Source organism: Xenopus laevis, chromosome 6S (assembly GCF_017654675.1).
Source record: "Xenopus laevis strain J_2021 chromosome 6S, Xenopus_laevis_v10.1, whole genome shotgun sequence".
NCBI lineage: Eukaryota > Metazoa > Chordata > Amphibia > Anura > Pipidae > Xenopus > Xenopus laevis.
Genome location: NC_054382.1, coordinates 13,103,040 through 13,125,748, shown reverse-complemented (window position 1 = coordinate 13,125,748; position 22,709 = coordinate 13,103,040). Strand labels below are relative to the sequence as shown.

The following is a 22,709-nucleotide window of genomic DNA, read 5'->3' as shown; positions in this document are numbered from 1 at the left end:
CCACAGCTCGGGGAAGATTTCGCTGATTGGACAGACGCGCTGGCAGAATGCGCGTTTTGGATTGGAGGAGCGCCCTGTCTGTTACCAAACACCTTACACATGAGGCCCTTTCTGCCTCCTGCTGGCGCGCTTTGGTTCTGGGGTTATTTTCATGTTGATGATCCAGTGAGGGGAGGACATAAACATGGAATTAGCTGCCCTGCATTGATCCAACCCATATCTAAACCATACCTCCCAACTGTCCCTTTTTCGGAGGGACAGTCCCTCTTTTGACAGCTCAACCCACAGTCCCTCATTTGTACTGGAAAGTCCCTCTTTTCTCTGCACTGAACAGCCAGAAAAAGAAACAAAGTTTCTCACTTAATTGGCTTTTAGCAGAGAGCCCAGAACAGCTAACAGGTGCAAATAAGATACTTTGTAACAATTTTGAGACACAAAAACAGTTTACATAAGGAGAAATATTTTCAAACTTTCATAACCTGCCAAATTTTGTAAAACAAACATGGTAATTAGGGGGTGTGGCCACAGAAAGGGGTGTGGTCATAAAAATGCTGCGCTACGTGCGGAAAAAATTTTTTTGTCCCTCTTTTTACTTCCAAAATGTTGGGAGGTATGCTAAACACATATATGCCTTCAAGCTGAGGCTTTAAAGGGATTGTTCACTTTTAAAATAACTTTTAGTATTATTTAGGGTTGTTACCTTTGCTGATGGCTAAACCCGAACACGGGGGGGGGCAGGGTAGGTAAGATGGGGGTGGGGTAGTGATGTGGGAGCGGGTTTAATGATGTCAGAGGTGAGCTTGAATGGTGTTGGTGGAGTTATGACACCAGGGCAAGGTTATTACATCACTTATAGTTAATAGTCGTGAAGGGCTGGCACAAACCGCATCACACTCCAAAAATGGATGTAGTAAAAAGTCTTCTTATTGACGCAAAAACATCACAGCAAAGGCCTTACGCGTTTCGTGCCATTGGCACGACTGCTGTCGTTTGGGAAGCCGTACCTCAGCCCTTCACCTTCACACAAATAAAAGTCATTGTTATGTTTAAGTCTCCCTTGAAGTTAAAGTATTTTTGAGGCCATATTATGTAACCCAGTCCACTGTTAATCATATGTTGCTAAAGCACAGTTTTGTTTTTCTATAGAATGTTCTAAAGAAGGATAAAAAATAAATAAAAAACCCTTGGGAATTGCAGTTGGATAACAGTTTACACCCAGCGCAACTCCCTCATCAATAAAATATTTACTAATTCTGTACAAGTTGCCGCAATTATGCAAAGGGGGAAAAAACATAAACAAGGATTTTAATAAACCTTTTCAGCGCTAATGAGCAGCCCACCAATTAAGCATGTAATGTAAGTGTGTGAGAGCTTGGAGTCCCCCAGCTTCAGGGCCAAAGCACAGCATGGAAATAAGCCCACAAACATATCATGAGATGTACAAAATCTTAATAATGAGCTGTAGTCTCGTGTAAATGTCTCGTTTGTAAATGATCATTTATGGGGATTCGTTTCATTTTCAAGCACAATTTTGCTTCAGGTCTTGTGACCCGTGGCAACTGATGTTTGCATTCAAGCCGCAGGCAAGCAAATGGTACCTCCTGATTGGCTGCTGTGGTGGGGAGTGGGGTTACTAGAACTGGGGCAAACATTAAAAGAATAGTAACACCAAAAAAACTAAAGGTAAAAACTGGTGTGTTTGGTTTAGAAACTCTACAAGAATAGTTGTTCTGTGTAGCCATGGAGGCTGCTATTTAAAGCTGAAAAAGGAGAAACGACACAGGACACACAGCAGATAACAGATAAGCTCTGTAGTATACAATGGTTATCTACTGTGTATCCTGTGCTTGAATGGCTGCCCCCATGGCTACACAGCAGCTTGTTTATATAAACTATAGTAGTACTTATCTGTTATCTACTGTGTGTCCTGTGCTTGAATGGCTGCCCCCATGGCTACACAGCAGTTTGTTCATATAAACTATAGTAGTACTTATCTGTTATCTACTGTGTATCCTGTGCTTGAATGGCTGCCCCCATGGCTACACAGCAGCTTGTTTATATAAACTATAGTAGTACTTATCTGTTATCTACTGTGTATCCTGTGCTTGAATGGCTGTCCCCATGGCTACACAGCAGCTTGTTTATATAAACTATAGTAGTACTTATCTGTTATCTACTGTGTGTCCTGTGCTTGAATGGCTGCCCCCATGGCTACACAGCAGTTTGTTCATATAAACTATAGTAGTACTTATCTGTTATCTACTGTGTATCCTGTGCTTGAATGGCTGCCCCCATGGCTACACAGCAGCTTGTTTATATAAACTATCGTAGTACTTATCTGTTATCTACTGTGTATCCTGTGCTTGAATGGCTGTCCCCATGGCTACACAGCAGTTTGTTCATATAAACTATAGTAGTACTTATCTGTTATCTACTGTGTATCCTGTGCTTGAATGGCTGCCCCCATGGCTACACAGCAGCTTGTTTATATAAACTATAGTAGTACTTATCTGTTATCTACTGTGTATCCTGTGCTTGAATGGCTGCCCCCATGGCTACACAGCAGCTTGTTTATATAAACTATAGAAGTACTTATCTGTTATCTACTGTGTATCCTGTGCTTGAATGGCTGCCCCCATGGCTACACAGCAGCTTGTTTATATAAACTATAGTAGTACTTATCTGTTATCTACTGTGTATCCTGTGCTTAAATGGCTGCCCCCATGGCTACACAGCAGCTTGCTTATATAAACTATAGTAGTACTTATCTGTTATCTACTGTGTATCCTGTGCTTGAATGGCTGCACCCATGGCTGTGTCTTTTTTCCTTTTTCAACTTTGAATGGCTGCCCCATGGCTAAACAGCAGCTTGTTTATAAAAATTGTTTGATTCAAATGGAGTCTATGAGAGGTGGCCATTCCATAATTCAGAGCTTTCCAAACAATAGATCCCATACCTGTACTTTTTAATCTTCTACATATATATATACTTCAAGGAGTTTGTATGTTCTCACAGTGTCTACTAAGGTCTATGTGGGTTTCTCTGGGTACTTCGGTTTAATCACATATGCCACAAACATACAGGCAGGTTAATTGGATTATAATAAAACTGACCCTAGTGTGTTAGGGATTTTGTCATGATTTTTATGGTGTAGTTTTTATTTCTACGTTACACTGTTTTTGCTGCAATTAATTCACTCTACAATATAACATTTAATTCCTGAACCAGCAAGTGTATTTATTTTAGTTGTGATATTGGTGTGTAGGTGCATCTCAGGTCATTTTGCCTGGTCATGTGCTTTCAGAAAGAGCCAGCACTTTAGGATGGAACTGCTTTCTGGCAGGCTGTTGTTTCTCCTACTCAATGTAACTGTAATGTAAATGTGTCGCAGTGGAACCTGGATTTTACTAATGAGTGCTGTTCTTAGATCTACCAGGCAGCTGTTATCTGGTTACCTTCCCATTGTTCTGCTGCTGGGGAAGGGGGGAGGCTGCCTAGCAGAAATCTGTTTTTTAAAACAGCAAACAGATTTTTTTATATTTAATTTTGAAATTTGGCTTGGGGCTATACATATCAGTTTCCCAGTTGCCCTTAGGTCGTGTTACTTGCCTAGAGAAGGTACAGACATTTAGGGGCACATTTACTTAGCTCGAGTGAAGGAATAGAATAAAAAATACTTAGAATTTTGAAGTAATTTTTTGGCTACTTCGACCGTCGACTACGACTTTGACTCGAACTAAAAATCGTTCGACTATTTGATAGTCGAAGTACTGTCTCTTTAAAAAAAAACTTGGACTACCTACTTCGCCACCTAAAACCTATGTTAGCCTATGGGGAAGGTCCCCATAGGCTTTCTAGCCAATTTCTGATCGAAGGAAAATCATTCGATCGATGGATTAAAATCCTTCGAATCGTTAGATTCGAAGGATTTAATCGTTCGATTGAAGGATTTAATCGCTCGATCGAACGATTATTCCTTCGATCGTTCGATCGAACGAATAGCTCTAAATCCTTCGACTTCGATATTCTAAGGATTTAACTTCGAGGGTCGAATATCGAGGGTTAATTAACCCTCAATATTCGACCTTAAGTAAATGTGCCCGTTAGACTGCAGGCTTATGATTCCTGTTAGGATATTATAGATACTCAACATTCAGTGTTGAACCCTGATTATTTTGGAAGGCTAAGCCTACACAAGCCTTCATCATAATTTGCCCATGAGGGTTACCATTCAAAGGGGCTTATATCCAAAGCAGTATTATTTACACTGGAAAAAATGTGTGTTTGCTATGCAAAGTTGATCAACTTGATACAATTTTATTGTGCCTGGTTTAAATGTAAATGCATCTTTAGATCATGAAACACATATACAGTAAAAGCAAGCTATGCATGTTGAGGCATTCTGTATCCAACAGACAATAAAAACATGCTATTCATGCATAAAAAAAAATTTGAAAATAACTTTGCAGGCGACAAGAAAAAATGACTGATTTCCCCTGTCATATGGGTCAGCACTGACCTGAGGCCAGAGATGCTGAGTCCAGATGGGTCAGAACAGGATGTTGGAAGAAAAAACGCAGCATGGATTGTTAGTGATTTGCTAACAGGCTGTGTGTTGCTATGTCCTGCAGGAACGGCAACAACAAATATAATTATTGAGGAGTAACATACTCTGTTATATATGCAATCTGTAGTTATCCCTATGTCTATCTATCTATCTATCTCTCTCTCTCTCTCTCTCTCTCTCTCTCTCTCTATCTATCTATCTCTCTCGCTCTATCTATCTATCTCTCTCTCACTATCTATCTATCTATCTATCTATCTATCTATCTATCTATCTATCTCTCTCTCACTATCTATCTATCTATCTATCTATCTATCGATCTACTGTATCTATCTATCTATCAATCAATCTATCTATCATCTATCTACTGTATCTATCTATCTATCTATCTATCTATTATCTATCTATCTATCTATCTATCAATCAATCTATCTATCTATCATCTATCTACTGTATCTATCTATCTATCTATCTATCTATCTATCTATCTATCTATCTATCTATCTATCTATCATCTATCTACTGTATCTATCTATCTATCTATCTATCTATCTACTGTATCTATCTATCTATCTATCTATCTATCATCTATCTATCTATCTCTCTATCTAACATCTATCTATCTATCATCTATCTACTGTATCTATCTATCTATCTATCTATCTATCTATCATCTATCTACTGTATCTATCTATCTATCTATCATCTATCTATCTATCTACTGTATCTATCTATCTATCTATCTATCTATCTATCATCTATCTACTGTATCTATCTATCTATCTATCTATCTATCATCTATCTATCTATCTATCTATCATCTATCTACTGTATCTATCTATCTATCTATCTATCATCTATCTACTGTATCTATCTATCATGGAGGAGGCTAAAAAAATTTTGGATTTCAAAATACCTTACACATTTCCATGCTAGAGATCATTGAATCTATTGCACTAATATAGAAGAACCGGTATGCCAGCTGCTTGGCAATGCGTTGTCTCAATTCTGCCGAACCAGTAGGGTAGCTACAATACACCTGGGGTGCGGACCTCATATGGTTGTAGGGTTAATGCTTTATGGCTTCACCTCACATCCCAGTTGTTTCATAGCTTGCAAGATTGAGCTTGAAGACTTGAGTACAAGCCAGTTATAAAACTTGCAAGATCAAGGTTGGTGGTGCAGATCATTGGTGGGAGCAGCACAATTTCTTTTGCTAGTGGGGACAGATGAGCAATCAATCTGTAATCTACATAATATATGATTCATCTATTTCTGTACAATCCTCTAATACCTCAGAATACAATCTCTCATTTTTGACATCTTTCTGCCCCTCTCTCTAAACTTCTTTCTGTTTCCATTTCGTTATCTATTTCTCTGTGTATCAGGGGCCCCTCACAAAACATCAGATTGTAAGAGGGTTTGAATACGAAGTCTGAAAATCTATGTTGTGCTTTCTATCCATCCCTCTCTCATCTCTCTATCTACAATATCTATCATCTATCTATATCTCTAGCTCTCTCTATTATCTCTCTATCTACAGTATCTATCATCTATCTATCTATAGTATCTATCATCTATCAATCTCTCTAGCTCTCTCTATTATCTCTCTGTCTACAGTATCTATCTATCTATCTATCTATCTATCTATCTATCTATCTATCTATCTATCTATCTATCTATCTATCTATCTATCTAGCTAGTTCTCTCTATTATCTCTCTCTCTCTCTATCTATCTATCTCTCTATGATCTCTCTATCTAAAGTATCTTTCATCTGTCTGTCTGTCTGTCTATCTATCTATCTATCTCTATCTATTGATGCTGGGAGTGTGCCTAGATAAATACAGGCCAATCAGGAAACATGGGCTGTCTCTCCCCAGTGGTGAAACACATAAAGGATTAACTACAGGACTATACAAGATCAATCACCCACGTGTAAGGTGTACACGTTACACCTATTTTTCCTGTGAATTGGTTGCAACAACTACAAATTTTAAGCGCTGAATCATTAGATAAACAGGTAGAAACAATAGAATTCTACCTTTATCTGACGATTCAGCAGTATCCCCTTGCCAGTTTTTGGGAACCTTCAAAGGCTCAATCAAAATTTTCTGTCTTGGCCAATCGACAAGAGGACCGATATCCAAGTCTTTTGCCGATATCAGTTGCCTCATCTCCCACTGTGCAGGCAACGAATATTGTACGAAACAAAGTGTGTGTGGCTACCTTACAGCATCTGACTGGAGGGGTGTAGGGCCACTGGGGCTGCAACACCCCCAAGGGCCCCCCACCCCAGGACAAGTCCCCCTTACCCCTGCGCGTATCTTCTTTGCGTAATTTGCATGCCTTTGAGCTGCGGCCGGGCGGGGGGAGGCCAGGAATAAAGTGGCTTTGCAGTCATGTGGGAGTGGATCTGGGCCGAATGGATGAGGGCTGGGGGTGTTTTTCCTGGTGTCCTACAGGCCCAGTCTGACCCTGCTGCCTTAAAATCTGTGGAATTGTTTTTAGACATCCCTGATTTATGCAATCCCCTCCCCTCTTTTCTAGTTGTACACATAATACAGTTATGTGTTTTAACATGCATCATTTTCATCCATGCATCCTTTTCATCCATGCATCCTTTTCATCCATGCATTCATTTCATCCATGCATACTTTTCATCCATGCATTCATTTCATCCATGCATTCATTTCATCCATGCATTCATTTCATCCATGCATCCTTTTCATCCATGCATCCTTTTCATCCATGCATTCATTTCATCCATGCATACTTTTCATCCATGCATTCATTTCATCCATGCATTCATTTCATCCATGCATTCATTTCATCCATGCATCCTTTTCATCCATGCATCCTTTTCATCCATGCATTCATTTCATCCATGCATACTTTTCATCCATGCATTCATTTCATCCATGCATCCTTTTCATCCATGCATTCATTTCATCCATGCATTCTTTTCATCCATGCATCCTTTTCATCCATGCATCCTTTTCATCCATGCATCCTTTTCATCCATGCATTCTTTTCATCCATGCATTCTTTTCATCCATGCATCCTTTTCATCCATGCATTCATTTCATCCGTGCATCCTTTTCATCCATGCATCCTTTTCATCCATGCATCCTTTTCATCCATGCATTCATTTCATCCATGCATCCTTTACATCCATGCATCCATTCCATCCATGCATCCTTTTCACCTCTCCCCATCTAATTCCCAAAGCTCTGTTACTTCTTTTTCATCAGTTGTTAGTAGTGTCACGTTTGTGTGGAAGAAATCACAAGTACAATCACAAATGCATATCAGGGAGCAGCGGCACAGAGGGAATAAGGTGGTGTGTGCCAGTAATAATGTGCCATGCTGTTCAATTGTGTTTATTAGAATTAATCAAAAAAAGAACAACTGACAGACTGAACATACGGTCTGTGGTGCATCTTGCAGAGACTCAATGTATCAGAAGAAATCTTTTATCTGCATAAATATAAAGTTACATATTGTTGGAGCACTGGTGTCAAATCCAGTGAAATAATGTACAGCTGTAATTCAGTTCATTTACTTTTCATGAGGTCTGTATTTGATAAAATTATAGAGAACCCCCAACTGTAAACATAATTCTGTATCTAAGCACTATAATGCGAATTCTGGAGTCAGACGTTATATATAGCAATAAATAATAGTAATAACTTTAATAGCTATTAGTTTAGCCAGTCCCCAGGTTACATACTAGATAGGGTCTGCAGTTTTGTTCTTAAGTTGCATTTGTATGTAAGGTGAAACATATACATATACTTATTAAATGCAACAAGGCAGATGTCTGTCTTAAAGGGGTTGTTCACCTTTAAATTAACCTTTTGTATGACGTAGAAAGGGATATTCTGAGACTATTTGCAATTGGTTTTCATTTTTTTATTATTTGTTTTTTTTTAGTTATTTAGCTTTTTATTCAGCAACACCTCACTATGCAATTTAGGAACCTGGTAACTATGGTCCAAACTCCCCTAGCAACACACATTGATTTGAATAAGAGACTGGAATATGAACAGGAGAGGCCTGAATAGAAAGATGAGTAATAAAAAGTAGCAATAACAATACAGCCTGAAAGGGAATGACATGCAATTCACAGATTGTTCCTGATTATGCTTTGGAATATGGTAAGTACAGTGTGGTGCAAAATCAGGAGCCGAATGAATAATGATTTATATTATAGAACAAAATAAAAATTGGATTTAGATGATAACAATGTTCAGCAGCGTTATTACTGAGTGAATTAAGTTAGGGTTCAATACACTCACGATTTGCTGAAACGTTTTGAAAGCTTCCTGGTTGGTGCTATCTTCATATTATCACGTGACTCAACATGAAAAGTAACCGAAATTGGAGAAGAAAGAAGATGCACTCAGACGGTTCTTCCCCTTCGTCAGTGATAAAGTAGGGGCGTGAGGCCCCTGAAACTTTTATTTTTTTTGTACGCCACACAAATATATGATTGGAGGTACTTCGGCGACACCGCATTGAACCGTCTGACCTTGATTCTTGGGTTAAATTGTGCTGGCCTACAGAATAATTACTCACAACTGTTTTTGAGCTATATTATGCCGGGTTATATTATTGGTACTCAAAGTAGTTCTTGGGTTACATTATGCTGGGTTATATTACTGCTACCCACAATTCTTGAATGAAACCATGCTAGGCTACATTATTATTACTCATAGCAGTTGTTGGGTTACGTTAGTATTACTCATAGCAGTTGCTGGGTTACATTATTATTACTCATAGCAGTTGTTGGGTTACGTTAGTATTACTCATAGCAGGTGCTGGGTTACATTATTATTACTCATAGCAGTTGCTGGGTTACATTATTATTACTCATAGCAGTTGTTGGGCTACATTATTATTACTCATAGCAGTTGCTAGGCTACATTATTATTACTCATAGCAGTTGATGGGTTACATTAGTATTACTCATAGCAGTTGCTGGGTTACATTATTATTACTCACAGCAGTTGTTGGGTTATGTTAGTATTACTCATAACAGTTGCTGGGTTACATTATTATTACTCATAGCAGTTGCTGGGTTACATTAGTATTACTCATAGCAGTTGTTGGGTTATGTTAGTATTACTCATAACAGTTGCTGGGTTACATTATTATTACTCATAGCAGTTGTTGGGTTACATTAGTATTACTCATAGCAGTTGTTGGGTTACATTATTATGATTATTATTACTCAAATTAGTTCTTGGGTTCCATTATGCTTGATTACTCATAATAGTTTGTGTGTTACATGATGCTATTAGGTTATAGTATGGGTACAATATTCCTTGGGTTACAGCCCTATTGCTTACAATAGTTTTTGGGTTACAATTAGGGATGCTACCTTTGCCAGCAGCTAAACCCGAATGAAGGGTGTGGGGCAGATAACATTGGAGGTGGGGCAGTGATGTTGGGGTGGATATGATGACATCAGAGGCTACATGATGTCAGTGGAGTTATGACACCAGTGTGGGGTTTTTACATCACTTAGACACAACTAGCCGGATTTCTATCCAGTTTTCTGGACAGCTCAGAGATGTTTTTTGACAGCTCAGCCCGCAGTCCCTGGATTTTTAACTGAAATGTCCCAACTTTATCTTTGATCTTCTGCACTGGACAGCCAGAAAAAGATACAAAGTTTCTAAAACTTAATTGGCTTTTGGCAGAGAGCCCAGAATACGTGGCAGGTGCCCGTAGATACTTTTGCAACAATTTAAGATAAGCAAAGGAACAATTGTAACAATTCAAGATAAGCAGGTCTCTTGGGAAAAATGTGACTTGCAGCTTAAAGGAGACATATAGGATAAATGAAAAACCCTAATTTTGTAGGCAATTATAAGAAATATATGGTGTTGCTTTTACATGTTGCTAAAAATTAATATCTTTAAAAATAGCTCCTTTATTGGAGCTCCCTATAGATGTTCTCTGGTCCCTATTTCAAATGAGGGGTGGGCGTGTGCTAACAGTCCCTGACAGAAGCACAGTAGGAGGGGGAAAGCCAATCACAGCCCTGCAGTCACACAAGCACAGACAGGCTTCAGTTCCCTATCAGGTCCTGCTAGCTGCTGATTGGTTCCTGTCCTACAGTGCAGTGAGCTGAGTGCCACTGGCTCCCCTGTACAGTCTGGGAATTCAGGGAACAGGAAGTGGAAGACAAGGGAGGGATTATTAGGGTTTTTGCAGAAATATTCAATAAATCAGCCTGAAACACTACTTTTTTAAGCACAATTCTTCTATATCTAAATGAGTATAACGCACTGGTACATTTATTTTTTTACACAAAATGTCTCCTTTAAAGAGCAATTCACCTTCATTAGCAAAACTGTAATAACACCTAAAAACCCCAGAAATGTGTTCAAACCTGCCAAATTTTGTAAAAGGAACATGGCAAGTAGGGGGTGTGGCCACAAAATGGGTGTGGTCAAAAAAATTCTGAGCAGGGAGGTATATGTCAGGGCCGCCATCAGGGGGACACAGGGGGTACTGCTGTACCGCGCCTAGTCCTGAAGGGGGGCCCAGCTATGCTGCACATTTCGAAATAGCTGGGACGCCCTTGACAGCACCGAAGCCGTGCCACCTCTCCTGAAGTCCCAAACAGCCAAAGCTGCGAAAAGAGCTGAAGTCACGAAAACAGCCAAAATTGAAGTCTTGAAGCAGGAAAAGGAGCTGAAGTCAATAAACGAGGCCTGTTCAGTTCTCAACTTTCTGTTCAGTTTTCAGCCTAGTGAAACCCGAACATAATCTGGCCAAATGAAAACCAATTACGTACCAAGATCACTCACCTTGCCGCGGCTTAGTTATTATTTAGTGCAGTGCATTTCTTGTTATTAAAGAGACAGAAATAAGGAAATCAATCAAAAATAAGAAATAGTTTTCATAAATGAGCATTGCTGTATTTCAGAGCTTTCTGGATCACTGATTTCTGTATAATAGATCCCATACCTGTAATTAAAGGATCAGTCTTACTCATCAGGCAAAATCGATAGAGGTAGGGTTTCAACTGGACGTCTCAGTTTTGTAAAAGGGCTGTCCGTTCAAAACTTTCTATCCCATTTAAAACAATGGGGAAACTGGACAGAAATCCAGCCATTTGCATATGTGATGTAATAACCCTGACCTATGACATCATTGTGCCATGCCCACCTCAAGATCACTTCTCCACTTGTTCGGCTTTAGCCACCGGCAAAAGTGACAACCCTATGGCCACCAATGTATTATTTTAATAATCTATAGGCCCCTGCCACCAATGATTTTTTTTTTTTTTGAAAATATTCTCTGGGGCCCCAGTAAGGTTGGCCCTGGCACCCAATTTTTTTTTTTAAACTTATAAGGGGGCCCATGACCATCAATAGCTTTTTATAACTTGTGTTATAAACATGGGGGCGGGGTTACCTTTTTTTAGTGCTGATGTCTGAGTGGTATTTTAACTGTGGAGTGGGCGGGATCTGGGTGGAGCTTGGTGGCAGGGGTGTGGCCAGAAAATTGTGTTGCACGTTATAGGAATTGCCTGAGCCCAAACACTGACAACCTCTACCCTCTCATGTGCCCTGGAGTCTGGGTAAAGTCTTTGGGTCCAGTGAGTGGGAAAGACAGGAGATTGTTCATTATATAGTGAATAAAGTACCCCCTTTTGTAAAATATAAGGATATTATAAGTTACCGAGGAGTTTCATGACCATATAAAAACACGAGGCCGAAGGCCGAGTGTTTTTATACAGGTCATGGAACTCCAAGGTAACTTCTAATATCCTCATATTTTGCAACTGGGGGTACTTTATTTATTATAATACACACATTTCGGTGAGTCATGTGACAGAAATGACATCAGAACTCACCGTTTATAACTGATGACATCAGAACTCACCGTTTATAAGGATATAATTTACAGGATATTCATGGCTTTTGTGTATTATAAAGGAATATACAGGAGTAAGGAGGGGTCACAACTGGTTGGAGGCCTCACTGAATTGGAATAACAAATTACATAGAATTTGTGCACTAAACAAAAACTGTAGCAGAGGGTTAGACAGTAGAAAAAATTGTGGGAACTGACTGACTCCCAAATAAAGGCGTGGCCTTCCAAATATGAAACAGATTTAGGGCGTGGCTTTTCCCACTACCCATGAGGCGTGATAAGTAAGATGGGCGGGGCCATACTTCTGCATGCTCTGACGTATATGCCAGGAAGAGGCTTTCTGCAGGCTCGTTACCCGGTTCTTCAGCGTATTCAAGGTGAAATCGCCCTCCCTGTCTCTCCCTCTTCACTCCAACTCCTTCACTCCCTCTGTAGCCACCGGACTCTCCTGGCGTGTGTTGACAATCGGCAGATGGTCCGACGTATCAGTGCCTTGTTTCCATTGGTCGGGAAAGTCTCGGGAGCTGCGAAGGGGGACATTTAATTGGTGATAAGATGTCGGGCTGCGCCCTGATTGGTCGGAGGATTTTCCAAGGGGCGGGAGCTTGCCTGTTAGGGAGACGCGGTAGGGGATGCGTGAATGTCAGTGTTGGGCTGCGGCAGAGTGCGGCTGGGCGGTGGCACGAGACTGGCTGGTGAGTACGGGGCACCCTGTGGACAGTTTTGGGAGGCTTTTTGTACATTAGATATAACCGAGATTCTCCCAGCATATTCCTTCCTATGTACTGTACATGCGCGCACTGCATTGTGGGACTTGCAATGGAGGATCCCTGACTTATCTGCTTTTGTCACGTGTTCCCACTGCTCACGTGATCCCATTGCATGTCTGCCCATAGCATATTGTGTTGTGTGTGTGTATAGTCAGGGAGGCTGCAATGGGAATTGTGGGAGTTGTAGTTTGATTGCTTCCTCAGCACTTCCTTCCTACACTGACAGGGACCTCTTCTTCTTCTCTAACTCCAGCCCTTGCAACTTATAGGAAGGAAGTGAGTGCCAGTGGCTATAGAAGGGCTCTGATGCCGTATCCGTGTCCCCGACCCCTCAGCCCTTCGACATCCCTCGTTCCCACAACCGAACACTGTCCTTGGGGCTACATGTAGTTCAACAACAACAACTGAATGTCAAGCTGTTGTTTCTGAATTTCTGATTATGAAAATCTCCCAGTATGTTTTAAACACTCTTTTTTTTTTTTTTTTTATCCCCTCCTTTCCCCAGTCGGCAGAGGAATAGCAGAAAGATGCCTGAGATAAACACAGACTCGCTGGACCAGCAGCAGGTGTTGCTTCTGGGTGAGATGTGCATACTTATCAACGAGGACGACCAGAAGATCGGAGCTGACACAAAGAAAAACTGCCATCTGAACAGCAACATCGATAAGGGTTAGTTCCCCTTTACCAAAAAGCTGCTGTCTTCTTCTTTTTTTCTTCTGCCGCTCATGTCTGGAATAGCAATTTCCGTTTTAGACTGCTAATACCGGGCTTTAAAGGATCAGTAACAGCAAAAATGTTCTAAAAAAAATTTGTTAGTATGCTACGAAAAAAGACGCCAGCACATACTAAACTTTAAAATCGCTAAGTCTTTATTAAGAAATAACTTAACGAAACTCGCTTGCGCTCCTCTTCAGAAACAGTGACGGGGCGACGATATATCGTGCGGCGCTCGATTTCTCCTCCCTGGCTATCTCCTATAAGGAAGGCAGCGAGGAGAAATTGAGCGCCGCACAATGAATCGCCAATCTGAAGAGGAGTGCAAGCAGAGTTATTTCTTAATAAAGACTTTGCAACTTTAACTTTTAATATGTGTTGGTGTCTTTTTTCCGTAGCGTACTAACATGTTTTAAAAAAATGTTTTGCTGTTACTGGTCCTTTAACAGCTCTCATTGAATGCCAGAGCATAAGCAGCAGTAATGGTCTATCCAAGTCCTGTATTCAGTTAATACACAAAAAGAGCCGCCCATCTGGCGACATCGACAAACGAGCCGATATGCCCACCAACGGCAGGGCTATAGTGGGGTAATCCAAATGTTCAGCCCTAGGGACAAACGATCGGATTATAATGAGGAGCAATGGGCTCCGAAGGGTCGGTCACAAAAAAAATTAAACCTTCCCGATCGATATCGTGGCCAGATATAGATCGGGAAGACCTGCGGAAGCCCCCATACAAGGGCAGATAAGCTGCCAAATTGGTTTAAAGGACTGATATTGGCAGCTTTATTTGCCCGTTTATGGCCACCTTTAGGGTTGCTGAGTGCCAGTCCAGCCCAAAGTATGCTGTAAGCAGCTTAAAACTGCAAGTATCCCAGAAAGCACTAAACATGGAAAAATGAATGTAACTTGTAAACGTGCTCAGAGACGGACTAGATTAAAGGGATACTGTTATGAGAATATTTTTTTTTTTCAAAATGCATTAGTTAATAGTGCTGCTCCAGCAGAATTTTGCACTGAAATCTGTTTCAGAAGAGCAAGCAGATTTTATATTTAATTTTGAAATCTGACATGGGGCTAGACATATTGTCAGTTTCCCAGCTGCACCCAGTCATGTGACTTGCATTCTGATAAACTTCAGTCACTCTTTACTGCTGTACATCAAATTGGAGTGGTATCACCCCCCCCCCCCCCCAGCAGCCTGACAACAGAACAATGGGAAGGTAACCAGATAGCAGCTCCCTAACACAAGATAACAGCTTCCTGGTAGATCTAAGAACATCACTTAATAGGAAAATCCAGGTCCCACTGAGACACATTCTGTTACATTGAGTAGGAGAAACAACAGTCAGAAAGCATTTCCATCCTAAAGTGCTGGCTCTTTCTGAAAGCACATGACCAGGCAAAATGGCCCAACATGGCTGCCTACACAACAATATTGCAACTAAAAAAAAAAATTGCTGGTTCAGGAATTAAATTTTATATTGTAGAGTGAATTATTTGCATTCCAAACAGTGTCATTTAGAAATAAAAACTACACCTTAAAAATCAAGACCGAATCCTTTTGAGTCCTATATAAAAAATATTGGGGGTTTTATATCCTTTTTAGCCCACATGAGGCAATGTACATGATGTATAGTTGCCTGGTTAAATACACTGTTAATAGTGTTTCCGTATGTATCCTCTCTCCTGTTACCAAGCAGAAGTGTAATACCTGTTCTCTCCTTACTGTAGGCCTGCTGCACCGAGCATTCAGCGTCTTCCTGTTTAACTCTGAAAACAAACTCTTACTGCAGCAACGATCTGATGCCAAAATCACATTTCCAGGTTGGTCTTTATAAATGATGCAACATAGAGGGAAGTCCTTGCGTGTGCAACACAAACGGCTGGATTCGTTCACCAGTAACCTCGTGGGGTCAGAGTTCAAATGCCCCAGGCCTGCATGAAATGCATAAGGCTGCAATGTGTCTTTGTTTAAAATAAAGGTTGCTGTTTCTTTCACTCAACATATCTGTGGTATCTGTGAGTGCCTGCTGCACATCCTTGGTTGTAGTTGTCGGGTGGTTTTTTTTTTTTTTTGTTTTTTTTTTTTAAACAAAAAAATATTTTAACCAATAAGCCACAATTAATTTGAAGGGATATTGCCATCCCTTGTTAGATATGTTGCATCTCTGCTTCTGGAGAAAGACATTAGTATGGGGCATTTGCAGTGTCTGCAGGCAGCGGGGGGAAAGTAGACCCCTGTGTTTCCTGCCTGCTGTCATGCTGCACAAATGTACAGGGGGTTGTTTTTTTAATATGAATACCTGCTGGTGCCACAAATGCTTTATACTAATATCTTAACATTAAAGGAACAGTTCAGTGTAAAAATAAAAACTGGGTAAATAGGCTGTGCAAAATAAAAAAAATGTTTCTAATATAGTTAGTTAGCCAAATATGTAATGTATAAAGGCTGGAGTGACTGGATGTGTAACATAATAGCCAGAACACTACTTCCTGCTTTGCAGTTCTCTAACTCTGAGTTAGTCAGTGACTTGAAGGGGGGCCACATGGTACATAACTGTTCAGTGAGTTTGTAATTGATCCTCGGCATTCAGCTCAGATTCAAAAGCAACAGTTATGTCTCATGTGGTCCTCCTCAAGTCTCTAATGCCTGGTAACCAATCGGTGAAACCAAGAGAGCTGCAAAGCAGGAAGTAGTGTTCTGGCTATTATGTTACACACCCAGACACTCCAGCCTTTATACATTACATTTTTGGCTAACTAACTATATTGGAAGCATTTTTTATTTTGCACAGCCTATCTATTTACCCAGTTTTTTATTTTTATACTGAACAATTCCTACAAAGTACATAAGTCCTGTGAGATGCACACGTTTTGCTTGTGACAAAATGAAGAGGTGACAATGATCCATGCTAAACAGACCCAATAAAACGGGATTAAATCAGGTTAGCTGTCTGTCATTTGTACTAAAAGTGCATTATTTTGTCACATAGGCTGCTACACAAACACTTGCTGCAGTCACCCACTAAACACTCCCCTGGAATCAGAGGAAGAGAATGCCATTGGGGTGAGAAGAGCGGCACAGAGACGACTGAAAGCTGAACTGGGGATTCCCATGGAGCAGGTGAAACTCTTTATTAATAGTGCAGGCATGGGACCTGTTATCCAGAATACTCGGGACCTGTGGTTTTACAGATAATGGATCTTTCCGTAATTTGGATCTTCATACCTTGTCTATTATAAAATTAAATAAATCCAATAGGCTGGTTCTTCTTCCAATAAGGATTAATTATATCTTAGTCGGGATCAAGTACAAGCTGCTGTTTAATTATTACAGAGAAAAAGGAAATCATTGTTAAATATTTGGATTATTATTAACCTCAATCAACTTCACATGTAAAAATTTGTACTTACAGAGTATTTAAAACTATTTACTGGTATGGGGCCCATTATCCAGAATGCAAGGGGTTTTCGGATGAAGGATTTTTCCATAATTTGAATCTTCAAACCTTAACTCAATCATGTAAACATTAAATAAACCCAATACGCTGGTTTTGCTTCCAATAAGGATTAATTATATCTTAGTTGGGATCAAGTACAAGCTACTGGTTTATTATTACAGAGAAAAGGAAATCATTTTTAAACATTTAGATTATTTAGATAAAATGGAGTCTATGGGAGACGGCCTTTATGGAGCCTTATGGATAACAGGTTTCCGGATAACGCATCCCATACCTGTACCTAGGCCTAAGCCCCTCCCCAGCCTGACATTTTGTGCTTCCACTTTCTCTACTTCTATATAGATAGCCAGGGCAGTGTCATTATACAAGTGCAGTACTAAAGTAACACGTTTAAATATAGACGGAACTTTCTGCTCCAGCCTTTATCCACTCTTGGATTGTAGCCATCAATCAAACACAGATATATCCAGCTTCATGTTGGTTGCCTTCAGCCGTCCTACTTTCAGTGTGGACTTATTCCAAAAAGATACAAGATGGACCTCTGGATGGAACTCTGCAGCAGACTTGCTTTTCATTATTCAACACTTTCAGCTCTGTCAGGAACAGGGCTCAAGGTGTATAAGAAAAACTCAAATACAGTAGAACCTCCATTTAAAAATGGAGGTTGGACCATAAAAAAATAATGTAAAATCTGGGAAAATGTTAAATCAGGGAAATGTGTTAAAGTAACTTTTTCTTCAAGTACTGAAAGGATATAAGCACAGGAGTCTTTTACTTCGAGATAGATATTTACTGTGTTAATAACAAGGGTTAAGCACTGCAGCGTTAATGTTACATTATAGGGAGTTTATACACAACCTAAAGCAATAAGTGATTGGGGCAGGACTGTATAAGGGGCAGACTCATTGGAATTGACCATTTACAGGCAGAACTATGGCAATATATACATCTGGTTAGTATTTGAAACCTCTTCATTTCACAAATAATAACATTCATAGAGGGAAAAAAAAACAGATTTTGGGAACATCAGGACAAAATTTTGATGTGATATCTGGGAAAACTTAAAAAATACTTTAAATCAGGGAAATGCACCCATTGAAATGCTCTATAAATTGGTGGGACCACAAATAAAAAATGTAAAATGCGGGAAAACATAAAATCGAGGTTTCACTGTAGTATTCTGTTATTTGTGTATTTTGTAACTTGTGATTTAGAGGGCACATTTGATAAAATGTGCTGCCATGAAGTTTATACTCCATTATAATCAAATAATCCAGATTTTATAAAAAGATTTCCCTTTTTTTGTGTAATAAAACAGTAGCTTGTACTTGATCCCAACTAAGATATAATTAATCCTTATTGGAAGCAAGTCCAGCCTATTGGATCTGATTTTCTAGTGGATTTAAGGTATGAAGATCCAAATTACAGAAAGATCAGTAATCCAGACAACCCCAGGTTTCGAATATTCTGGATAACAGGTCCCATACCTGTACTACATCTACCACAGATTACCCCCTGTAGTTGTCAGTTGAATGTGAGGAGCACAACATCAGGAGAGCTTCTGGAGCTTGAAATAAACATATTTTTTTTATTACAGGTGATGCCAGATGAGCTGAAGTACCTGACCCGCATTCATTACAAAGCTCAGTCAGATGGGATCTGGGGAGAACATGAAATCGATTATATCCTTTTTGTGCAGAAGGACATTGCGCTAGACCCTGACCCCAATGAGATCCAAACCCATTGCTTTGTGTCGAAGGAAGATCTCAGGCAGTTGCTGGAAAAGGCTAAAGGCGGTGACGTAAAGATCACCCCATGGTTCCAGCTCATTGCAGACACTTTTCTCTTTAAATGGTGGGACAATCTACAGAACCTGGAGAAGTTTGAGGATCATGATAAAATCCATCGCATGTGAGCAGCACAGAAGAGCCAGAGCATGGACCCTGAGGAAGGTTTTCAGATCTGTCTGTGGCTTGCTTTAGAGTCTAAGAGGTCCTCTGCACTCAACCCAGTATCAATATATTTAAGACAGACATTGTGTTCATTAAGCTACTGAAAAATGCCTTACCCTTTAAACAAAACAGGGATTGTTTGTCCATATATTGCAATATATTTAAGATGGCCAACTACGTCAAAGTCATCCCATATCTGGCCAGTCCTACGCTTATTTTTCATCTGATTCATTAAGAATTCTATGGTTTCATTATACATTTTACAAAGGGACTAAGTTTTACCTGCAACTTACTTGCTGCACCCTTCCCTGCTATAGTCAGGTGATCCTACTGGTGTCTAATAAAAGGGCAGCCAAGTTTGGGAGGTTTACTTTGAAAGCAGCAAGTTGCAGGTAAAACGTAGTCCCTTTGTAAAATGTATAATGAAGCAATAGAACTGCATTTAATATTTAAAGGAGAACTAAAGCTTAACTAAAGAAGTAGGTAGAAATGTTGTACATTGTTTTGTGCTTCTGTGCCAGCCCAAGGCAACCACAGCCCTTTAGCAATAAAGATCTGTGTCTCCCAAAGATGCCCCAGTAGCTCCCCATCTTCTTTTCTGCTGATTCACTGCACATGCTCTGTGCTGCTGTCACTTACTGAGCTTAGGGACCCACTCGCAATATACAGTACACATAGAATAGAAATGTCACAATATAAGGCTGATTAGTAATTAATACAGATAATTACTACATGGCAGCACAGAAACCAGTGCAATTTTCATCAGAATTTAATAATCAGCAAACCTGTAGCATCAGCTTATATTACAGGGGAAGCTCATTTTCTGCTGGATAATTAGTGACGAGCCCTAAGCTTAGCTTCTCAACAGCTGCTCAGAGCCCACTGAGCATGTGAGTGTCACAGACACTTTCCAAGATGGTGACCCCCTGTGACAAGTTTGAAGTCCTGGATCATTGCTGCTATTGACAAGCTGAAACTTTAGGCTGGTGCAATACGTTCATTATATAAAATATGGCATTTTAAGGCACATTCATTTTTAGGGTTTAGTTCTCCTTTGTCGTATGTAGGTTCATAAAGACAGCTTGTGTGCCCCTCCTAAAGTCTAAACAGTCCGACCAATCACTGTTTTGGGTATAAATTCTATTTCTACGTGGCAAATAATTTACTAGTAGGTGTAGTAGAGTAATCGAAACCCAACATTCATGACATGCTGCTAATTCTGTGTCATTGTATCATTAATTGAGGCTTGTTTCAAATAGCATTGATCAAAATAATAAGTTTGTTACAAATAATAGCAGTGTGGAGCAGCCTCTTTCTTTCTCCTGACAACTTCCTTGACTACTTGGTGATCAGACTGGTCAGAAAATGACCAGCAGGTGGTGCTATTGTAACACAATTCATTTATATTAACAGCACATGTATCCCTTAATATCTTTTAATAAAAAAAAAATACTTTTTTTTCACTTATTTTTAAGGTTTACTTATCCTTAAAAAAATCCTGCCCATGTCATATCCATGGCTTAATTTCCTGAAGATTTCAGGTTTGTATGGTCTCAAATACATTTCTTATCTTTGTCCCTGCTGAGCAGAATACCTGAGTTTCATTAAAGGCAGTTGTTACAATTCAATAAAACTAGAAACCTTTCTCAAATCTTTCCTAAGCAGAAGAACATCAGCAGCCTCTTTATTTCTCCTGACAACTTCCTTGACTACTTGTTGGTCAGACTGGGCAGAAAACTGAGCAGCAGGTGGCGCTGCTGTAACAAAATTAATTTATATTAACAGTACATGTATCCTTTAATATCTTGGAATACAAACAAAATAAATAATGAATGTAAATGACAAAAGTTCTTACAATAGACCGTCAGTTTTACAGTCACTTATTTTAAAGGTGTACTTACCCTTTAAAGATTTGTAGTTTCTGAGTTATTTTGAGTTTTATTCAGCAGCTCTCCAGTTAAAGTTTCTAGGGTTCTAATTACCCTAGAAACCATCTATTGATTTGAATAAGAGACTGGGATTTGAATTGGAGAGAGAGATTGAGTAGAAAGATAAGTAACAATAAATGTGTAGCCTTACAGAGCATTGTTTTTTAGATGGGGTCAGTGACCCCCTTTGAAAGCTGGAAAGAGTCAGCAGAAGGAGGCAAATTAATACAAAAAGACCATTTGGAAAACTGCTTAGACCACTCTATAACATACTAAAAGTTAACTTCGGGTAGGACTACACGGACGTTTTCGGTGCAATCCGACGCACTGGCATCAAATCGCATGCGACGGAAATAAGGTAAGAGATAGAAACGTCGGGTGAAGTTGCAGCGTTGATCCGACGAGACACAACTGTCAGATGCAGACACAGCGTGCAGTTTCCGTCGCATGTGGAATGAGAGGGTAATAAACAGAAGTGGATCAGTATCTGCCTCATAACACGGGGCTAGTTGGCCCAGAGAATGGCAAATGAAATATCACTGACAGTGGCCATGTATCTGCCGTGGAGACAGTAGCAATGACGTGTGTTTCCAGGGCCGGATTTACATAGCAGGCGCCCCTAGGCCCTCTGTTGTTCATCGCCCCGTCTCCTCCCTTTTATTCGCTCAAATTTTCATCATCGGGACTAGAGCAATGGGGATTGGCGCACAGGAAATATAAAAAACGATCATATCTCCTGCACATCCACAGTGTCCTGCTGCCCTCGGCCCGGGACTTGGTGGCCTTTCCTCAAATCCAGGCCTGTATGTTTCCCGGTAACAAGGTGAGACCGGAGTGAGATTCCGTGTTCCCATAGGAGCAGCAGCTTATTCTATAGATTTACATGTTTCCTGTTTGGAATTATTTTATATATATATATATATATAATATATATAAACAAATGCTCTGTAAGGCTACACATTTATGGGCATATTTATCAAGGGTCGAAGTGAAAATTCTAATTTTCGATTTTTTTTAGTATGGCCAAAACTGACAAATTCAACTAGGGTATTATTAAAATTTGATTTGAGTTTTTTTTTAAAAAAATCGTGGAAGACGTCCTGGGATCAATTTGGAGTTGTTTGCAGCCTTCCTGACATTTTTTTTGGAGAAAAAAAACTGGAATTGAGTTTTTATCAAGGGTCGAATTTCGAATTCATGGGAATTTTTTTAAAACTCCCATAAACTGCCATGAACTCACAATTCGACCAATCGAAAATTCTTAAAAAAAAAAAATATATTCAAATCTCGGGTGAGTAGGATCGAACCGACAACTCGAATCAAATTGTAATCGAATTTGATGCGAGTTTTCTGGTCGATCCTATTCACCTGAGTTCTGAAAATTAAATTTTTTATTTATTTTTTTATTTTTTAATAAATTTC

At 39.7% G+C, this 22,709-nt stretch overlaps 1 protein-coding gene across 3 annotated transcripts; it reads left to right on the top strand.

Annotated features, from left to right (window-relative positions):
* Nucleotides 1-12,701: 12,701 nt before the first annotated feature.
* Nucleotides 12,702-19,363, top strand: idi1.S (isopentenyl-diphosphate delta isomerase 1 S homeolog). Of its 3 annotated transcripts, none has more exons than XM_018269046.2 (5): nt 12,702-12,836; nt 13,735-13,898; nt 15,678-15,770; nt 16,940-17,070; nt 19,005-19,363. In XM_018269046.2, exons 2-5 carry the CDS (start codon nt 13,757-13,759, stop codon nt 19,320-19,322), a joined length of 684 nt encoding a protein of 227 aa, XP_018124535.1. In that variant the 5' UTR covers nt 12,702-12,836; nt 13,735-13,756; the 3' UTR covers nt 19,323-19,363. The 3 variants fall into 3 exon arrangements, with proteins under 3 accessions (XP_018124535.1, XP_018124534.1, XP_018124536.1); XM_018269045.2 differs by lacking the exon at nt 12,702-12,836 and adding an exon at nt 12,843-13,154; XM_018269047.2 differs by lacking the exon at nt 12,702-12,836 and adding an exon at nt 13,350-13,505.
* Nucleotides 19,364-22,709: the final 3,346 nt, after the last annotated feature.

Coding starts and splice junctions, on each gene's coding strand:
- idi1.S (XM_018269045.2), top strand. CDS start 13,015: ATGTCGGGCTGCGCCCTGATTGGTCGGAGGATTTTCCAAGGGGCGGGA. Junction 13,155..13,734: donor CGGTGGCACGAGACTGGCTG/GTGAGTACGGGG, acceptor TCCTTTCCCCAG/TCGGCAGAGGAATAGCAGAA. Junction 13,899..15,677: donor GAACAGCAACATCGATAAGG/GTTAGTTCCCCT, acceptor TCCTTACTGTAG/GCCTGCTGCACCGAGCATTC.